Source organism: Trichosurus vulpecula, chromosome 5, assembly GCF_011100635.1.
Source record: "Trichosurus vulpecula isolate mTriVul1 chromosome 5, mTriVul1.pri, whole genome shotgun sequence".
Classification (NCBI taxonomy): Eukaryota; Metazoa; Chordata; class Mammalia; order Diprotodontia; family Phalangeridae; genus Trichosurus; species Trichosurus vulpecula.
Genome location: NC_050577.1, coordinates 114,621,153 through 114,640,505, shown reverse-complemented (window position 1 = coordinate 114,640,505; position 19,353 = coordinate 114,621,153). Strand labels below are relative to the sequence as shown.

At 40.7% G+C, this 19,353-nt stretch overlaps 1 protein-coding gene across 1 annotated transcript in view; it reads left to right on the top strand.

Annotated features, from left to right (window-relative positions):
- Nucleotides 1-4,009: 4,009 nt before the first annotated feature.
- The window catches only part of EXOC4 (exocyst complex component 4), an 890,815-nt gene continuing 875,471 nt past the window's right edge, over nt 4,010-19,353 (top strand). Inside the window, exon 1 of the mRNA XM_036759981.1 lies at nt 4,010-4,154. Within this exon, the coding sequence (XP_036615876.1) occupies nt 4,069-4,154 (86 nt within the window). The 5' untranslated portion in view covers nt 4,010-4,068. The remainder of the gene's footprint in view (nt 4,155-19,353) is intronic.

Here is a 19,353-nt window from a genome sequence, read left to right as displayed (position 1 = left end):
TAAAATATGAAGGTTCACTTAATGCAAACTACATAAACATAGCAGAAATGACATTGTTTTTTCAAATTATTTTGAAAAGGAGATGAGCATATTTAGAATGAAGTTTCAGGAAACCTTTTTGAGTTTGATAACATACATCCTAATTTAAGATGCTTTAAATTCATGGATGATGGGTTGAGTTTTAAGGGAGTTATTGTTATTATTATTAATTATTACTACTCATTACTAGGGTAGCTAAGTGGCAAAGTGGATAAAGTGGCTGGCCTGGTGTTAGGAGGACTCATTTTTCTGAGTTCAAATTTGGCCTCAGACATTTACTAGCTGTATGATCTTGGGCAAGTCACTTAACTCTGTTTGCCTCAGTTTCCTCATCTGTAAAATGAGCTGGAGAAGGAAATGAGAAACCACTCCAGTATCTTTGCCAAGAAAACCCCAAATAGGGTGATGAAGAGGTGAACACACTTGAACAACAATAGCAACAACCCTTGTGACTATTATCTCACTCTCCTGTTTGTTTGTGCTGTGGTTCGGATAGAAATAGTACCACTGCTATTCATAGGGTCATAGATTTAGAGCTGGATAGAATCTTAAGGGCCGTTGAGTCCAAAACTTCATTTTACAGATGAAGACACAGAGGCAGGGGGAAGTAAAATTACTTATGCAGGATCACACAGCTGGGAACGTGTTCGAAGGAATTTGAACCAGATTATCTCCTGTTTGTTTGTGCTGTAGTTCGGATAGAAATAGTACCACTGCTATTCATAGGGTCATAGATTTAGAGCTGGATAGAATCTTAAGGGCCGTTGAGTCCAAAACTTCATTTTACAGATGAAGACACAGAGGCAGGGGGAAGTAAAATTACTTATGCAGGATCACACAGCTGGGAACGTGTTCGAAGGAATTTGAACCAGATTATCTTTACTCCAAGTCCAATGCATTATGCATTCTACCATGTATTACCATCATTTTACATTTAATGTTTTGGAGACTACTGCCTACGTGGATAAAATAGCTGCCTTTTGCATTTTAGTGAAAGTGTTGGGTTGTAAGTATATCTTCTATAAGATGACTAAAAACATCTTCGAGACCAGTAAGTCCAACAGCCAATAGGATGATGATAATATACTTTCTCTTGTGTCCAAGTGCCTTTCATCCCTTAACTTTCTGTGGATCAGTGCTGTTTTGGGGCCACTGTGGGCAATGTGTTTAATAGATCTTGTTATACCAGGTACTTATGATCTCTGGGCAATGTGGAAGGAAAAATACTCAAAATATAGAGACCTAGAAAAAGAAATCATCAAGAAAGAGTTTTCTTACCAGGATGTCCACCCCTTCCAATTCTCCCGTCTATAATCTAGACCCGGTATAGTTTGCTGAATTCTCACTGATATTTTGAAGTCTGTATTTGTAGCTATGTCTCAAGAAAAAAAAAAACAACACCCTGGGAATGCTACCCTAGGATATGCAAGCAACCCATGAATACAGAACTATGTGTCTGTCATTTATGGCCCTAGAATGGGGTGGAGAACCTTTGCCTTGAGGCCACCTGTGGCCTTCTAGATCCTTGGGTGAAGCCTTTTGATTGTGTCTAAGTTTTACAGAACAAATCCTTTTTATTAAGGGGATTTCTTCTGTGAAGTTTGGATTCAGTCAAAGGGTAGCACTTGAGGACCTAGAGGGCCACTGGTGGCCTCAAGGCCTCAGGTTCCCCACCCTTGCTCTAGAACCTTTCTCCAGAATACCCGCCCCCATCATTCGCAGCCCAGATAGATGCCTAGCAAATAGCAATTTGATACAGATCCCAAAGAGGCCACTGAACTGCTAGGCTGGCTTCACTTACACACTTCATTTATCTACAATAATAAGAATATCAATACTGTGGATTTATCTCCAGCTTTTCATCTGAGGAGGTCAAAGCATTTTAATTTAATTGTATATTCCCCTGACTTTAAGACCCACTGGGTGTATTTACAAATGTAATAATAAGAACTCAGCTCCATCCCAGTTCACAATCGAGCAGACAACATCAAATCAAAATCTGCACGTGCACTAGTTCCTGCCCTGACTACACAAGCGCCTCAAATGACTTAGCTTCGGGTTCAAGGACCTGCATTCATTCTAAATTCAACACGCATTTATTGATCACACACTGCCTGCTGTTAGGCATAACAGACAGAGGGCCAGCCTTGGAGTTGGGAGGCCCCGGGTTCAAGTCCATGCTCTGACATCGAGTGATTGTAGATCACAATTAACCTCTCAGTGCACCAGGCAACTCTTTAGGATGGAGAATTGTTGAGGAGATGTGGATTTATGCTGGTCGAGACAGTTTCCACATTGGGAGTTTCCTATTACAGTGAAATCATGGAATCCTTCTCCCAGACCTCTGGAAAACAAAAATAGAAACAAACCAAAAATCACTTATAGTCCAGAACACAATGGCTTCTCTGGCGAGCCTCTGTCTACCTCCAAAGTCTTCTTTTTGCTTGCTGTTCCCTGCTAATTGAAGTAAAGTTTTCACTTGCCCCTCCCCCCCTTTCCAACCTGCTATTTCACAGGGAATTCCCAAATGCCCAGTCTGGCTTCTTCTTCCATCCACCAGTTTCCAGGAGAAAGTGAAGACAAGTTTCTAGGCCACTCTAATCTTTGATGACTTTGATGACTCCAGAATCCTCTTCTCCTTGGTTTCGGCCTCCTAGGTTTGAAAGAGTTTAGGAGGAGTAAAGAGTTTAATGCCCTTCCTGAATTCTGGGATGAGAAAGGGAGCAGTGTGAGCAAACTTGGGGAAGCAAAGGCTGAAGAGCCCCAGGCATTATCGGTTGAAGTTTTAATTTAGAGTTATTGATTCAAGGTGGAATACGCACTGAATCATCTACTTGGCGTGCTGCCTTTGTTCCTTGCCGGACTTCAATTAAAAGAAAAATTGCAGTCTTTGGAGAATGCTGATTCATAACGCTAGGACGCCTGAAACAATTTGATTTCACCTCTTCTCAGAAGTTCTTTAATCTTCACAGTTATGTGTTTCTTTTACATTTCTTGGCATGATCTTTTTTCCAGCTTCTCCCTCTTCATCTTTTCTCTCACTTTTCTGTCCTTTATACTTGTTTCCTTGTTTTTTTTTTAAGCTTCCATAGTGAATGAATCTGTTGCATGAGACCTAGGAGAGCTCATTAATTAAAATGATTAAGCTTCAAATAATGTAAAAAAACTATACATAAAAATCTAACTAGATTAATTATAATTATTTTTAAAATCTCTTATACTTCATTCTGACAGAGGAGAGGGCTGTTTCAAAGTTCTACTCAGTTACATTGTACTTCCTCTCTTATCTAACTATCTATGTGTTTTTAGCTTTATGTGGAGATGCTGGAACACTGGCATAAGACAAATGTGTAAATTAAACAACAACAAAAAAGCAGAATTAAAACTATAATTTTAATATCCCAAAGAGAAATTTGCATTTTATTAAATTTTATACACTCGGGTTTCAGACACAATTGTCTTGAGTTAAAATGTCTTAAATTTTCAAAAATCAAACTTCTAGAAAACAGGATTCTGACTGTTTAGGGATATACCAAAACTTTTGAACCCTATGGATATTTTCCTTTTGAGAATTCCTCGGACAAGTGGATAATAATTTTTAAAACTCCACAAAAACCTAAAAATCACGTGAAAAACACTAAGCTCGAGTACGATGAAAAAAAATTAAGACGGGAATAAAAATAAATGAAGAACAATGATCAGGAGCTTTATAAAGCTGTCATTGGTTTAATTTTCCCAGGCTACCAGCGCACGCCAGAGGCAAAGGAGCTTGACAGCGGAAATTCACTATTCATCGATAGAACTACAAGTACCAAGATGCCTTGCGGAAAAAAAAGTGCTCGCCGGGCCACAGATGAGTGAGACCGTTGATCCCGCCTTCTCACTCTCACTATTGGATTTTTGGGCGTACAGCAACGCCCCTGCTCTTACGTGATTGGTGACAATTTCTAACGGGTTCGCGCTCAGTGGTTGAGCGTCCTTTTTCCGCTTCTACCCCCTTCTCACCTCTTTCCCCCGCCCCGTACCAAGATGGCGGCAGAAGCAGCTGGTGGGAAGTACAGGACCACAGTCAGCAAAAGCAAAGACCCCTCGGGGCTGCTCATCTCCGTGATCAGGTGAGGGAGGGTAGAGGCAGAAGGCCGCACTCAGGGGCCTAGGGCCGGGGTGTCTGGACCCTGGCTAAGGGACAGGGGAAGGGCTGTCAGTGGTTCTCATGCTCTGGACCTTTCCCTCGCCTCCCTCCCCGCCTCCAGTGGGAATCTCGTCTCAGGGAAGGCAGCCCCCCCCCACCTCCCCCAACCCCCACGGTTGGCAAGGGTTCCCCCTACGGTCCCTCAGCCTCCCGGGGGACCTTAGCCCCCAGCAAGGCCCTCTGGGAACACAGGACAAAAAACCAAGGGGTTTCCATCCATCCATCCATCCATTCATCCATCCATCCAAACATGTATCTGGGGCCCTGAACGCCGAGCTGCAGGAGTGGAGCTCAGGGAGGGTCTGCAACCCTTGCCTGAGTTTTGGGGGACCCTAAGTCCCCTGTCAGAGTTGTAGCAGCTCCCCTGGCTCACCCCTTTGGGCACCCAGGGCCACAGGTTTGAAAGACAAGAACCCTTGGTGAGTGGAATGCCTGAGCATACTCATCTTAAGGAGTTGTACTTCCTTCATGTCCTCTGCAGTCCCCGCCCCGCCCCAGCCTGCCCCCTTCACAAACTCTATACATTTTAATGCCTCGGGCCTGTGTTTGATTTCTTAGTGTTAGGCCTTGTAAGTAAAATAGCTATCAAGTTTAAATGAATTGGTTGGCGAAAGGGGTGGCGGTGAGGAGGAGGAGACAGAAAGAATCCTTCCATCCAGGAGCAAATGAGATAAAGCACCTAAAATAATAAGGCTCAATTTCAATGGAAGCTGTTAGGCTCATCCAGTCCATCATTTAGTTTAGAGAAGGTAACTAGGTCGAGTTCATTTTGGCATCTAGTCAGTTTCATTCTAAGCTTCTCCTGCCCTGGAGTGATTCCCGTTTTGTGTTTCTGCACCACCTGGGGAAGTTTGATATAACAAGAATTAAGTATAAAAACATGTTGAATAAAAAGTTTTTTGGAGGAGGTGGGAATAAACCTCACTTTTTTTTTTACTCACTTGATAATTATTTTCAACATTAATATTTGAATTTGCCCCAAGGTATTCCAAATTAAAAAAAAAACCCTGTGAAAATTAAGCCCAGTGGTTATTGATATGAAATTAGAAGTGTTCCTCATAGTAGAGGACACTGATCGATTAAGTGCGACACATTCATTTATTCTTTCAAAAAATGTTTACTAAGTACCCATTATGCGTTTGGCACTTAGTGGCATCTATAGATAGGGAAGACCAAATCCCTTAAGAGATCATGAAATTAAACCCATTTATCTAATACACTGAAATTTTCTAAGCCTATTTATGAAGGTAAGACTGGAGAAGACTGGGAGGAGGATCAAGATTTGTAACATTAAAACATTTGCATCCTTCCATTACTGTAGTTTCCACAAATGTAGAGAAGCATTTGCGTTAATTGCTATTGGTCTCTAATCTTTTTGCTGTGATCTTGGGGCTCAAAGGAGTATGTGTGTGTGGGTGATGTGGTTTGGGGGAGGAATTCAGGGACCCTCAAGGACCAAAGTTACTGGATGGGGTCATCTGGAATGAATTCACAGACTCAAGCATTCTTTAAGTCAGGGTGGCAAAGATTTATTGTTATGCCTTTCAGCAGGCCAGAGTTCTTAAGGAATCTGCAACCTAATGGGAATGATGCTAAAGCTTATATAGGAAAAGTAGTGGATTATCTGGCAGATACACTAATTAGGTGATAACTTACAACCTTGGTCACTGGAGTCATTCACTATTGGAAATCAGGGGAAGGGGTTTCTCAGGTATTTTTAGGAACTTTAGGAATCAATACATGATAATTCTGTGTCCAACATAGCCCTGTTTTTACAAGAGAATTTTTTCAGAGGTCATCTTGTTCTTGTGATGGGGAAAGATTGTTTCATTGGGCCCACTCATGAGTAATTGTGGGGAAAGGTAGTTGGTCTTACTGGGGCCCACCCATGAGTTATCGCTAAGCATAGTATCCTTGGGCTGGAGAGAAAACTGTCATGGATAGTGTTTTCAAGCTAGAGAGAAATGTGATCCTAGAATTGGGGTCCAAGCATAAGTACCCACGCACCCCATCATTCCTCCCTTTTATAGATGGGACCCAAAATCTTTTGGGCTAAGGAATGAAGGTCTTTGCTTCTGAAAGGGCTTCATGCTGATAATGGACGTGTAGCTGTCCCTGTCTCGTGGGGTCCCCCCATTCAAGAGGGAGTGTGTGTGAAGACCTGAAAACCACTCTGTGTGTGTGTGTGTGTGTGTGTGTGTGTGTGTGTGTTTAAGACAATGAGAATAAAATGTGTGCACTTGAAGAACTGCTGTGTTTGTGTTTGTCATGGTTAGGTTGGTATAATGCACAGTAACTAATTAAGGCTGAAGCACAATTGACCCATGTCACCTGTGGGGCCTTGGTTCTTTTGTTTAGTAGAATGTTTTCATCATCTGCCAAGTGCCTTAGCACTTTGTGCTAAGAGTGTGATAGTTTGAAAAAAAAAAGTAGCTATAGAGCCTCAAAGTAGTATCCGAGAATTTATGATGGTTTTACGTTATTATTGTGTATAAGTCTATACTTGCCTGGTCAAAATAGATTCTAGAGAAGATGACTTAAGACTGGTATAGGGTTTCTGTCTCCTGAAGAGGAGAAAATTAACTGTCTTGGGTGTGATGGAAGGGTTTCTCATTTCCTTTTCTTCTCTCATATTTTGTTGCTCTCTTTTCCGTCTTAAGGCACTGACTAAGAAATAGAAAGTTAGGAAAATGGCTATTTGAATCTCTAGAACCCTGAATTTGATGGTGAGATGAAGTCATAGTTCCATCGCATAATCTGAGATTCATTGATTTTCGTGAAATCTCAAAGTTGGAAAAGACTTCATGGATCCCTTATTCATTCGTTCACTACTCAGGAAACATTTATTGAGTGCCTGCTATATGTAAGGCAATGTATTCAGCAGTGATGTTTCATTCAACTTCATCCACCAGGACTGTTTCAGTTCCAAAGACCTATATTTTCCCCTCATGCTTAGCTGTCCCTCTTTTCTATCTAGCAAGAATTTCCTTTTCAGTCAGTTCATATCCTATGATTGCTCTACATATGGGGCTAAAAGTTTTGATAATTGAGAAGGACTTCGAATGAGAGGTAGAGAAACAATCCTCTATTTGCCACCTCAGATACTGCTGGCTACCTTTAGGCTGGTTAGAATGTGATATTGCTATTGTGAAGCTGATTTCCACTCAACTTCTTAGGACTCTGCTCCTGCCTATTGTGCAAAGGCAACTGAGGGAAGCTGTTCCTGTAGGATGGAGAAGAGTAGGATATAGCATACATATTCATACTGAATGTGAGGCAGCTGGTCATCTCCTGCCTATCTGCTCAAAAATCCCCAAGTAGTATTCTTCTTTGGGCCTGGGAGTTTGTTCACTTTGATTTCTTTGCCGTTGTGTGTTACTGACTGTTCTTTCTTGTATCTCTGTCTACTGTAGACCACAGGGACGATGCTTCATGTCAAAAGCTGAGGATGGAAAGGAAGTACACACACGGTGTTATTTTGGGTGATTATGTTATGAACTGGGGATGAGGATCAAACATTTACCTCATTGCTTAGAAGTGTGGGTCAGGTTGGTGGTGTAATGTTTTTATCCTCCTGAGTGGCACTCAGGAATCTTGCTTATTGTCCTTAGTTGTCTTTCCATTGTAATTATGTTTCTGTTTCTATCCCATACCATGACTGGGACAAAAGTCAGTGTCTGTGGATTAGAGAGCAGCGACATCAGTCTTTTTGAAGAATGGGGAGAGAATGACAAGAGAGAGAGTTTTTAGGTACTTCTGGGACAAAAGTTTTACTGCTCCAGTGAAAATACAGTTTGAATTATTGGTAGCACCCACTGTGTTGGGACTATTCCATTGCTTCTTGCTAACCCAGATAAAACTCTCTCGCCCTGTCTCTAACCACTTCCAAAGTCTCTGCCAAAGGTTGTAGCTGAAGCACACACTGTTTTAGGGTAGTTTCCCTGATGGCCTTGTTAATTAACTGAAAGAATATAATGGAGCATTTTCATATTTGTTTATGCCATACTAGCCATTTCAAAACTAGTTACAGTGTAAGGACTCTTCGAGATACTCCACGTGACTACTAGGAAGCTCTCATAAGAATCAGAAAACATTCCAAATACCAGATTCTTATGTAGAATTGGGAGTGTAGTGGCCAGGACTTTGGTGCTGCTGAGAGGAGCTGGGTTGATTTGTCTAGGGCAGTTATTCCTAACCTGGAGTACATGGTTCCCCTGTGGATTATGAGAAATTTGTCAAGGGGCTATGCAGAATATTTGGTAGCTACTTTATCCTATTTGAAATCTTTATTTCTGATGTACTTATGCTTGGTCAACTAGTTAATTTATATTAAAAAGGGGATATGGGAGAGTTTTTCTTATGTGCCATATTCATGGCAAATTTTAGAATTTGTTTCCTCTCATGTTGAATAGGATGTAGGGGAATGTTTATGGCAAGCCAAGGGGCATGTGTACCAAAAAGGTTGGGAATTCCTGGTCTAGGTTATATGGGTTATAGGATATAGGTTATAGGATATAGATTTGTATCCACATGATGTAGGAAGAAAAGGATTATAGAGAAGTGCAGAAGGGCTTCATTTTGCTCCTGTGCTGAGGGTAGATATCTGAGATGTTTCAAAAAGTAGAGTCAGTACGCTGTAGAAGACTTAGACACGAGTGATATTGCAAGTGTGTATTAGTGCCAGGGCTTTAATGGAAGAAGTAGAGGGAGGGGTTGGGACAGGTAGGTGGTTTAATGGAAAGAGTACCAGACTGAGAGTCAGGAAGATCTGAGTTCAATTGTGGCCTCAGTCACCAGCTTTGTGACCCTTGGCATCTTGGGCCAGCACCAGTCATCTTGATCTTTTTCTTGCCACTGGACTTCGATGCCTCTGGAGGAGAGAGTGAAGCTGAGGACTGTGAAGTTCTGCCCCACTCATGTCCCATTCACGAACAAGTCAAGACATCACCCTTGTGATATCATTGGTCCTCTTTGAGAAGGAAAGATCAACAACATCAAGGGTTCTGCATGAAGTCTCTACACGGAGAGAAAGCCTTCCAGAGGCAGGTGTTGTGAGTTAATATTTCTTAAACGTGTGCCTCATTACAATTATCGTGGTCTGAGTTTAAGCTTACTCCTCCCATGAAGCTGTGTTTGTGGGAAGTCGTGAACTAGGTTCCTAGGAGAACATTTTATATTAGCTGTCTTCATCATGTTATTGGAGAGAAGTTGGATTCTGCTGCTGTTTCTCCTCCTCTTCCTTATGTATCCATCTATCTATTTTATTTTTCAAGAAGCTAGGACAGTTTACTTTTTGTTCTTCTTGGTTTTCATTTTTTGATTTCTTGAATATTGCTCTGGAAAGACAGGCTATTAAAAAGCTCCTTGTGTTTTAAATGGAGCTACTTGACTACACGTAAAACCCAAACACTGTGGCTTTCATTGAATGGCCAGTAATAACCCCAGCCCAAACTTCTGTGGCTCATTGTTTAGTTTTGATGACTTAAAAAGAGTGTAAATAGTGGTTGTTTTCTGTTCTGGGCAGAAACTTTGAGGATCTTCACCTCCCATATTGATATCTTTATGATGGTAAATTGAGCCATCTTTTGATCCAGCTTTCACCCAGTCCTCAGTCTTTGAGCTCAATCTCCACAAACTGATACCTGGGAAAGACCTTAATTTAGAAAGGCCAAGGTCACTAATTGTGTACTGGGCCATTGCCATTCGTCCTGACCTTCGTTTTACCAGTGGATTTCCATGACTGGAGGAGAGAGTGAGGCTAATACTTTGCACAGCTCAGCCCCACTCATATCCAGTTCATGCACAAATTAAGACATCACACTCATGATGGCATTAGTCGTTTCTGAGAACAAAAGACGAACAGCGGCACTTGATCTCTATTTGTCTCAGTTCCTCATCTGTAAAATGGGAGTACACTGGGGAAGGAAATGGCAAATCACCCCAGTATCTTTGCCAAGAAAATCCCGTGGACAGAAGTCATGGAGTCACATAGAGTCAGACATGACTGCATGACTCAGCAATAACAACAACGGGAGGGGAAGACTGCCAGGCTAGATACCATGGAGAGCAGCTTCCGTATAGGAGAGAGAAGATCAGGAGAAATACCCAGAAGTTCACAAGAAACAGAATTCAAGAAAACAGCTATAACAAAGCTTGTTGCCTCAGATTCCTAACGCACAAGGTATAGTTATCCATTCCACATTGCAGGGGTTAAGGGGGCAGTGCCCCATGATCTGGAGAATTGGTGTAAAATTTTTTGGCCCTCCCTTTGTACCAGAGAAGAAGTCTGAATTATTGTGGTACTAAAAGATAAAATATGTTGATTTTATACAATACTATACATATATTTTATGCATTTCTGAGTTTCTAAACTTTTCTGTGTTGTTTGTTGGTCTTTGCATGTTTTCTGTGGCTTCCACAAAACTCCCCCAAAATTCCCATTTAATTTCTTATCCTGACCTGTGATATATCAAAACAGTGATGGGGAAAGTTGAGATGTGGAAGAAGGGATCACTATAGGGAGCCAACAAGTTGAACCAGAATGCCTAATTGCTTGGAGAACTCATTAGAAATTTTCAGAAAAGGTTGTATGGTCACTTGTCAGTTATGTTGTGGAAAGGGTTCTTTTCTGAGTATGGTTTGGACTAGAGGTCCACTGAGGTTCCTTCTAAATCTGACATTTTGTTATTCTTTGCAGGAAACAAATTTGACCTCATGGGTATTGCTACAGCTTGAAAACAATGACTGAAATATGGCTCTGGAAGGTCATAGCTTATTCAAAAGAAGTAGCATAGGTAAAAGAAGGAGAAGCATTGTATGTTAAGAAGATGCACTCAGTGTTGGGCCAAATCTAATCTCATTTAATAGAAGTAAAAAAAATCTTATACTTGAGTTAAAACAATCATCTTTATGAGTACAGGATGGAAGAGGCAGCAAGGAAGGCCAGGAGTTTTAGTGGCTTGTACCTGATGAGACAGGAGTGGTGTGGTGACCATAAAAACTTCTTCAACTTTAGGTTTCACTAGGAGCAGCATAGAACACAAGTTCTAAACCTGGGCCTTGGGAACTTGTTTTTTCGGTATTTCGATAACTGTATTTCAATAGAATTGGTTTCCTTTCTAATCCTATGTATTTTATTTTATTCATTTAAAAACATCATTCTGAGAAGGGGTCCATAGTGTTTTACCAGACTGCCAAAGAGGTCCTGATAATAAAAAAGTTATGAACCTCTGGTCTTGGACTTAGGGAGGAGATTGTATTTTGGTGCAATACTGTGTCCAGTTTGGGTTGACTTAGTTTAGGACGTGCATTGCCAAGTTAGAGAGCATTCAGAAGAGCGTAGCGATGATAAAGAAGGACCCTGTCCCTGTAATTTCAGAATCATTTGAAGGAAGTAGGGATATTTAGTCTGGAGTAGAGGAAGTTTGCAGAAGTGGGAGCTGGTTGGGTACACACACACTTTGTCTTCAAGTATTTGAAGGGCTCTCATGTGGAACTAAGGAGAAATGGGTGGAAGTTACAGAGAGTCAGGTTTAGGCTTAAAGTGAAAAACAAAACTGATCCTGATAGAGCAATCCATGAATAGAATGAGTCTCCTTGGATATAGTGGGTATCCCTGTCATTGGAAGTCTTAATTCAGAAGCAAGGTGACCATTTCTTGGCCATTTTATAAAGCTTACTCTTGTCCAGGTTGGATTAAATGCCATCTGAGATTGCTACCAACTCTTGAGATTCTGTGATTCTGGAGTCAAGAAATGTTTATATAAAGCAAGAAAAATTATTCTCTCTCTTTCTTCCCCAAAAGCTTTTGGGGTTGCCCAGATGACTTATTGATTTAGATTTAGTTTTCCGAAGGTAGGCCAATATAGAATAGTTCTCTTCAAAGCTTCCATGAGTCCATCATTGTGTCCCCAAATTTATCTCCTGTCAATGATGTGGAGGTACTGCCACTACCACCACCCTGGTTGTAGACTGCTTTGCTTGTCACAAGTCTCTTCACTACAGTCTATCCTCCATTCAGCTGTCACTGACCAAAGTGATTTTCCTAAAGCTCTGGTCTAACCATGTTATTCCCACTCCCTTCCCCCATTCCCATCAATAAACTGGAGTGGTTTCCTGTTACCCTCAGGATCAAATACAAAATCTTCCGTTTGGTCTTGTGGTTTCATGATGTGTTGTGGTGGAACCGTTTCAAAGAATTCAGTCAGACCACCGCTAATCCAAGTATAGGCATTTATTGAGACTGACGCCTTATGAAGCTGGCTAAGTTTCAAGAGGAACCAGCAACTTCAGAGAAAGCAAGATAGATTTTTATAGGGTAAAGATGCAATTACATAATAGAAATTGTGAATATTAAAAAGGCAGGAGGGGTTTGTTAAGGGATTAGGTAATAGGGGAGGGGTCCCAGCCACAGTGAAACTACACATGTGATTACCCACAATGCATACAGAAAACCCATTGGAGGGATATGTATGTGTGTATGATACTGATCTTATATTAAGCCTTTCTATGTCATTAGTTCATCTAAAGGACAACTTTGGCTATTACTGCGCAGGTGCCTACTTAGGGAAAGTCCCTTCTATTGTTTTGGGGTCTACATCCTGCTTGGGTGTCCTGGTGGTACTGCTTTCCTATTGGCTGAGTATTGTGGTCCTGTCTGGAACTAGATGGATGTGGTTGTGGTTGAGTGCTTGGACACACTTGCTGTTTCTGTGGGAAATATAAGGGCAGTGGCTAGCCAGATGCAGTGGTCAGAATCCCATCACATGGACACACGCCTGCTGTTTCTGTGAGAAATATGAGCTCATGAACATACCTGTTCTGGTGAACAGTGAAGCATATGTGAAGAAGTTAGGATACTGAGTGAGGGGTAGGGGGAGTGAGTGGCTAGGTAGGGGCAGTGGGCCTGCTATTCCTATATAGGCCTATAAGGAAGTTAGAATATTGGGGCTGGGGGCAGCTTTATTAGGATTCCATCATTCTGTTTTTACTTGGCCCTCCCCTGCACCTTACCAGCCTTCTTACACTTTACATTCCCCTGCCCCTGTGACACTGGCCTTCTTCCTGTTGTTTCTTGAACAAGACACTCCATCTCTCCTCTGTGGGCATTTTCACTGGCTGCCCTCCATGTCTGGAATGCTCTCCCTCCACACCTCCACCTCTTGGCTTCCTTGGCTTTCTTCAAGTCCCAGCTAAAATTCTACCTTCTACAGGAAGCCTTTCTCAGTCCCTCTAAATTCTAGTGCCTTTCTGCTGTTGATTATTTCCTATTTATCGTTTGTCCATAACTGTTTGCATGTTGTCTCCCTCATTAAATCCTAAGCTTCTTGTGGGAGGGGGCTGTCTTTTGCCTTTCTTTGTCTTCCCAGTGCTTAGCATAGTGCCTGACACATAGTAGGCACTTAATAAATGCTTATTGATTGATTGGCTGGAACATGGAGGATTTGGTCCCTTACCTGAAAGATTTTAATGTTTTTTTTTTTTCCTAAGGAATCCTGTTGAAGTGATAGGTAGAGTATAATTATAGTGCTAGGCCAGTGCATCTATAAGTAAAGCACCTGGAGGACATGGGGGGAAATTGGCATTAGTTGTAAAACCATACTTTTGGGGAAATATTCATACCTATTCTTTCTCAAAGTGAAATATAGGGGCATGGGGATGACCTCAGATCTGTAAAATGCTATTTTGAGAGAGCCATAGAAGTAACTAAACAGGATGAGAGAGAGGGGATTCTTAAAATTTAGTCATATACCAAAAGGATGTTGGGTCAAAGTACAGCCATTAGATCAAGTTTTGGTTGTTTAACCTTGCTACTAGCCTTTTAAAATGGAACTAATTTGATGGACAGAGTTCTGGCTACCTGCTGTTTTTGTTTTTGTTTTGTTTTTTTCTATACCGAAGACATTCACCTCCATTTATATTGATTTTTCCTAACCTTTTGTTTGGTCTGAAGTTTGTGGAGGCAGCCTTTTTACATGTAAAATAAGCAAGCTGGCATTTTGGAGATGCTATTTTATTTTTGCTAGACATTGTCAGATTTTTAATTGGAGAATATGTCTGCCTCTTACAGTTAGGTGATTCGTTTTCCAATTAAATGTTGTGTTTTTTTACAAGTTGGCCTTTAATAGCTGCTTTAATTGGGAAGACAAACTTTGGTTGTGACTTGAGAAAGAGACCTCATTGAAAGCTCAGAGCAGAGCTTTTAAAGCCCCAGATTCTGGTTACAGATGACAAGGAGGATTGAAGACAGCCAAAGTATCAACTTTTATGTCTTCACAGAAGTTGGACTTTCAAAAACCCTCTGAAAAGCCTTTATTTTAGACACCTATGAAATCCCTTTCTCAGAGGAATTTTTTGGTTAGCACAACATTTAATTCAAAGGCAGCTTTGCGGAAGAGGTCTAGTCTTTGATGAAATCTTTGAAAAAACAGCCTTGATGTCAAGGCATGGTTGGTGGAAAGAAAGGAGCATCCATACGGTGGCCAGGGCTCATAGCAGAGTTGTGAGAGTTGTGTTGAATGTCATTTCTGGCTCCTTTTGCATGTATTTGGAGTAACATTTTGTTTTTCTTAGTTATTCCATTTCCAGGTGGGCTGGTGGGATCTTTGAAAACTATTTCAAGATTACCTAGAATTGAACTCTTAATAGAAAGTCTCAGAAATATTAGGAGTACTTGGACAGCACATGTGAGTTTAAAGGAAAAGAAATAATCATGTTTCTAGGAAAACCACAAAGTACTAAAATGTTAGTCACCTAGAAGTTCCCATGTGCAGCTTCTGGTTTTAGGTTCTTTTGGTCTAGGGCAGTAGAACATTTCATGGTGGGTAGGGAGAGGAGTGCCAGCTTATATGCAAAAGCAAAACAGTTAAGATTCTAAATGGTATCCATATTTTCTCAAGAGTAAGCTGATGATTTTGCTACCTAACTGGTCACAATATCTCAGAGACAAATTTAGACTATATGTAAAGAAAAAGCTTCCTAACAGTGTGAATTATCAAGAAGCAGTGTGAGCCTGTTTCAGGAGATAGGGCATTTCCTCTGATCTGAGGACTTCAGGCTAAGGTTGAATGATTACTTGCCAGGTATCTTGTAAAAGATAAAAATTAGAGTGGATTGATTGGGCACTGAGGCCCCTCCCAACTCTCAGAACTTTGTGTAATTCTTTGGTATAGTTGCCCATAGAGATGTGGACAGAGGATAGTGGACTTGTTCAGCCACTCTCTCCATATGTTGTGTGGAATCATAGGTAGACATTAAGACCTTGAACTGCCATTAGGATCAGTGTTCTCTTTGCTTTACTGAAGCATGAGATTTCTTGTGTTTTGAATTTTGTTAACTTGGTATTTAGAATAAAAGCTTGCATACATTTTCTTGGTCAACTTTTGAGAGAAATTAGGCTTGGATTTCAGATAGGTTGTGTCTAAAACCTTAAAAGGAATTGATTTGGTTCTTCTAGGATAGATACCATTCTGTTTGGCACATTTCTTATCCTAAGCCATTTCAGTCAGAAGCTTGTAAGGTGGTGGCTCTGTAATAAACAGACTTGGAGTCAGGGGAACTGGGTTCAAAGTCTTATCTTTTTCCCCTGCACACTCCCCCCGTCTCTTAACTTCCATATTAGTACGGAGAGCAAGGCCATCTTCCTAGTCCCTCAAGCTCACTTCCTCAACTCCTCATCTATTGCCAAGGCTGGTGGATTACACCGTTGTAACATCTCTTATATATGCCCCCTTTTCTTCTCTGATACCTAGGTTGTGAGCCTGGGTGATTGGGAAGATGATGATACTCTCAGTAATTGGGAAATTGGGAATAAGGGAGAGTTTTGGGGGAAAGATAATGAGTTCAGTTTTAGACATGTTAAGTTTAAGATATCTATGGGACATCTAGTTTGAGATGTCTAATAAGGAGTTGAAGATGTGAAACTAAAAGTCAGGATAGAAGTTAGGGCTGGATAAATAGAATTGAGAATCATCAACATAAAGATAATTCAGTCTGGGGGAAAGGATGAGAAATAGTCTAGAGGGAGAAGAGAAGAGGGCCCAGAACTACAGGAGATACCCATTTTTAGTGGGTGGGACCTGGATGAAGATCCAGCAAAGGAAACTGAGAAGAGATATCAACTAGGAAGAGAATCAAGAGAGAGCAGTGTCATGGAAACCAGGAGAGAAGAGAACATCCAAGAGAAAAAGGTGATTGGCTGTATTGGAAGCTTCAGAAAGGTCAAGAAGGATGAGGAATGAGAAAAGGCTGTCAGACTTAGCAATTGAAATCACTGTTAATTTTGGAAAAAGCATTTTGAATTGAATGATGAAGGTGGAAGTCAGACTGCAAAGAGTTAAGAGGAGAGTGAGAGGAAAGGAAGTGGAGATACCTATTGTAAATAACAGTAAGTTCAGCCGCAAAAAGGAGATGAGATATGGGTCCCTAGAAGTGGGGATGGACAGATCAAATGAGTTTCTTGAGGGTGGAGGAGATCTGGACATTTTTGTGGGCAGTATTTAAGGAGCCAGTAGAGAGGGAATGATTAAAGACAAGTAAAAGAGTAAGGATAAAGGGGAGAACTATCTGTTGGATAAGACAAAATGGAAGAGGATCACCTGTACTTGCCAAAGGATTGGCCTTGGCAAGAGGAACCGCTTCTTCATATGAGATAGCAGTGAAGAAGGAGATGGTAAAAGAAGGAATAGCATGATGTGAGATGAGGAGCAGAGGAGAAGAGGGAGCTACGGGTGAATGGCCTCAGTTTTTTTTTTTTTTTTTTTTTTTTAGTTATGAGACAAGGTTCTCACCTGAGAGGGTGGGGGAAGGAGGGGCTGTGGAGGGTTTGAGGAGGATGAAAAGGTCTGGAAAGCTGCTCTTGTGGGTGAGATAGTAAATGGATTAAGGAAGTATAATAGGATTGCCTTGCTGCAGTGAAGGCTCAGTTGAGGTTATGTAACCTAGATTTCTAGTGGACTCAACACAGTTTCATGATTTTCTCCATCTTGGTCCTCTATAAGTACGAGCAAGGACTGCAGATGGTGGAAATAATACAAAGCTGAGGCTTGGCCAGGGCAAGATTGTTGCTAGACTAAGGGGGCAAGGGATTCAAGAGAAGAGGCTGGGGTAGAGTTGAACTGTTTTACCAAGGGGTTGAGATAGGGAAGGAGGGAGAGTATAGACAGAGTAGAGGGGGAAAAGCTGAGGGATGGAAGGATTGTAGTAAGGATGAAGAATAAGGTTTGGGCTGGCAAGGCAGAGGGAGAAGTGGAATGACAACCGATGGTTATCAAGTAACGGAATTTCAGACTTCAGGAACAAAGAAGTGGAACATTTTTAGGTGATGGCAAGATAAGGGTCTGACCATCTCTGAGGTGGGGGGGAGTACATCTTGGGAAATGAGTAAGTTGAGGAATTGGGTGGCAGGGCATTTGAGGGAGTATCAATGTGTATGCTGAAATTCCCTGACATGAAGGCAGGAGTTGGGGAGGAGAGAGAGGCCATGATTTCATTGAGATAGGAAGGAGAGAATCCTGGAGGTCCATAGACTATAGCCATCAGAATCTCTATTGGGCGATAAAGCCTGGAATGCATTTCCTTCTTACCTGTGCCTCACAGAATTCCTCTTTTCCTTTTAAATGAAATTCAAGCACCATCTAATACAAAAAAACTTCCGATTCTGTCAACTCTTAGTGCCCTTGTTCCCTAATTACTTTTTGTTTAAATGCCTTGTTTCTTCTTTGTATTTTTTAATTTTTATTCTGTATACTTATATATGTACTTTTCTCTCCACTATAAAGTAAGATATTTTCATTTTTTATGCATTTGTCTTTGCATATTATATTTGAATCCTACAGTTCTCAGTGCATAGGCAATTAATAAATCAACAGGTATTTAATAAAATTAGAAAAGGAAATGGCAAACCACTTTAGCGTCTTTGCCAAGAAAATCCTGTGGACAGAGGTCCATGAAGAGCTGGACACAATTGAAACAACTGAACAACCACAACAAAATTTAATAAATGCTTGTTGATTAATAAGCTCCACTAATATTGATTATGACAGTCAGGCATTCATGCCCCTATCCACTTTCAGATTTTCAGCCTTATTTATTAAAAATTTTTATTTTATTTCTTCATCTACTTGGAATGATAGTCTCAGTGAATTAAATAATGCCAACCAAATTCAGAAGAGATGATTTGCATATTAGAAGTTCATTTATTAATTTATAAAAAGAAATATAACTGCTATACTGGAATGTTTGTATTGGCTCTCAGCACATTCTCTTTGTAGTATGGAAACCTTGTGAAATTTGATTAAGATCAGAAGATTACTTCCCTGAAGGCATTTATTGTTAACTTTTTGTCTTTTTGTCCCCAGTGCCTTGGACATAGTCAGCATTTGATCAATGTTTGTTAGATTGAATTGAATTGGTGTATAGAGAATCATAACAAAAGAAGGTAGGGATTTTTTAATATGTATCCGCCTTCGCCACCAAAGGGACACTCATGCCGAATACACTGGATATATCTGTTAAAAAATTGCTGAGTCTCAGAGTTGGAGAAGGAGGATGAGACTCAGGCCATCTAATTCAATTCTTACCTGAAAAATAATTCCATTTCTGACCAAGGCAGCAATCAGTTATGCAGCCTTTTCTTTCTTTTTTTTTTTAAAGTAGAGTTTTGAAATATTGCTATCTACCTTTTGTTTTCCCATTACATGAGTTCCCTTATATTTCTATTCCTCAATTTCTCTCTATCTATCTCTGTAACATTTCTTTGGTACCATGAAAATGTCTGCAGCCATTTGGTATTTGTGGGATCTTTCTGTCTTTAAGGTGTACGTGTAGCAGTGGAATCTCTAGGTTTTCACTTATTTTCCTATAATTCCAAATTTCCTTACAGAATGATTGGATCATTCAATAGTTCCACTAGCAATATATTCATTTGCCTTTCTTTCTGTAGTTTTTTCCAACATGGATGATGATTTAGTGAGATGACTAAGAAGGAATTGTTAGATGTAAGAGTTTCATGGAAACCTAGGAGGAGGGTGGTGATAAATAGTGTTAGATGTTGCATGGAGGTGAAGAAGGAGGAAGTCTAGGAAAAGGTCTTTGGATTGAACAGTCACATGATTTTTTTGAAA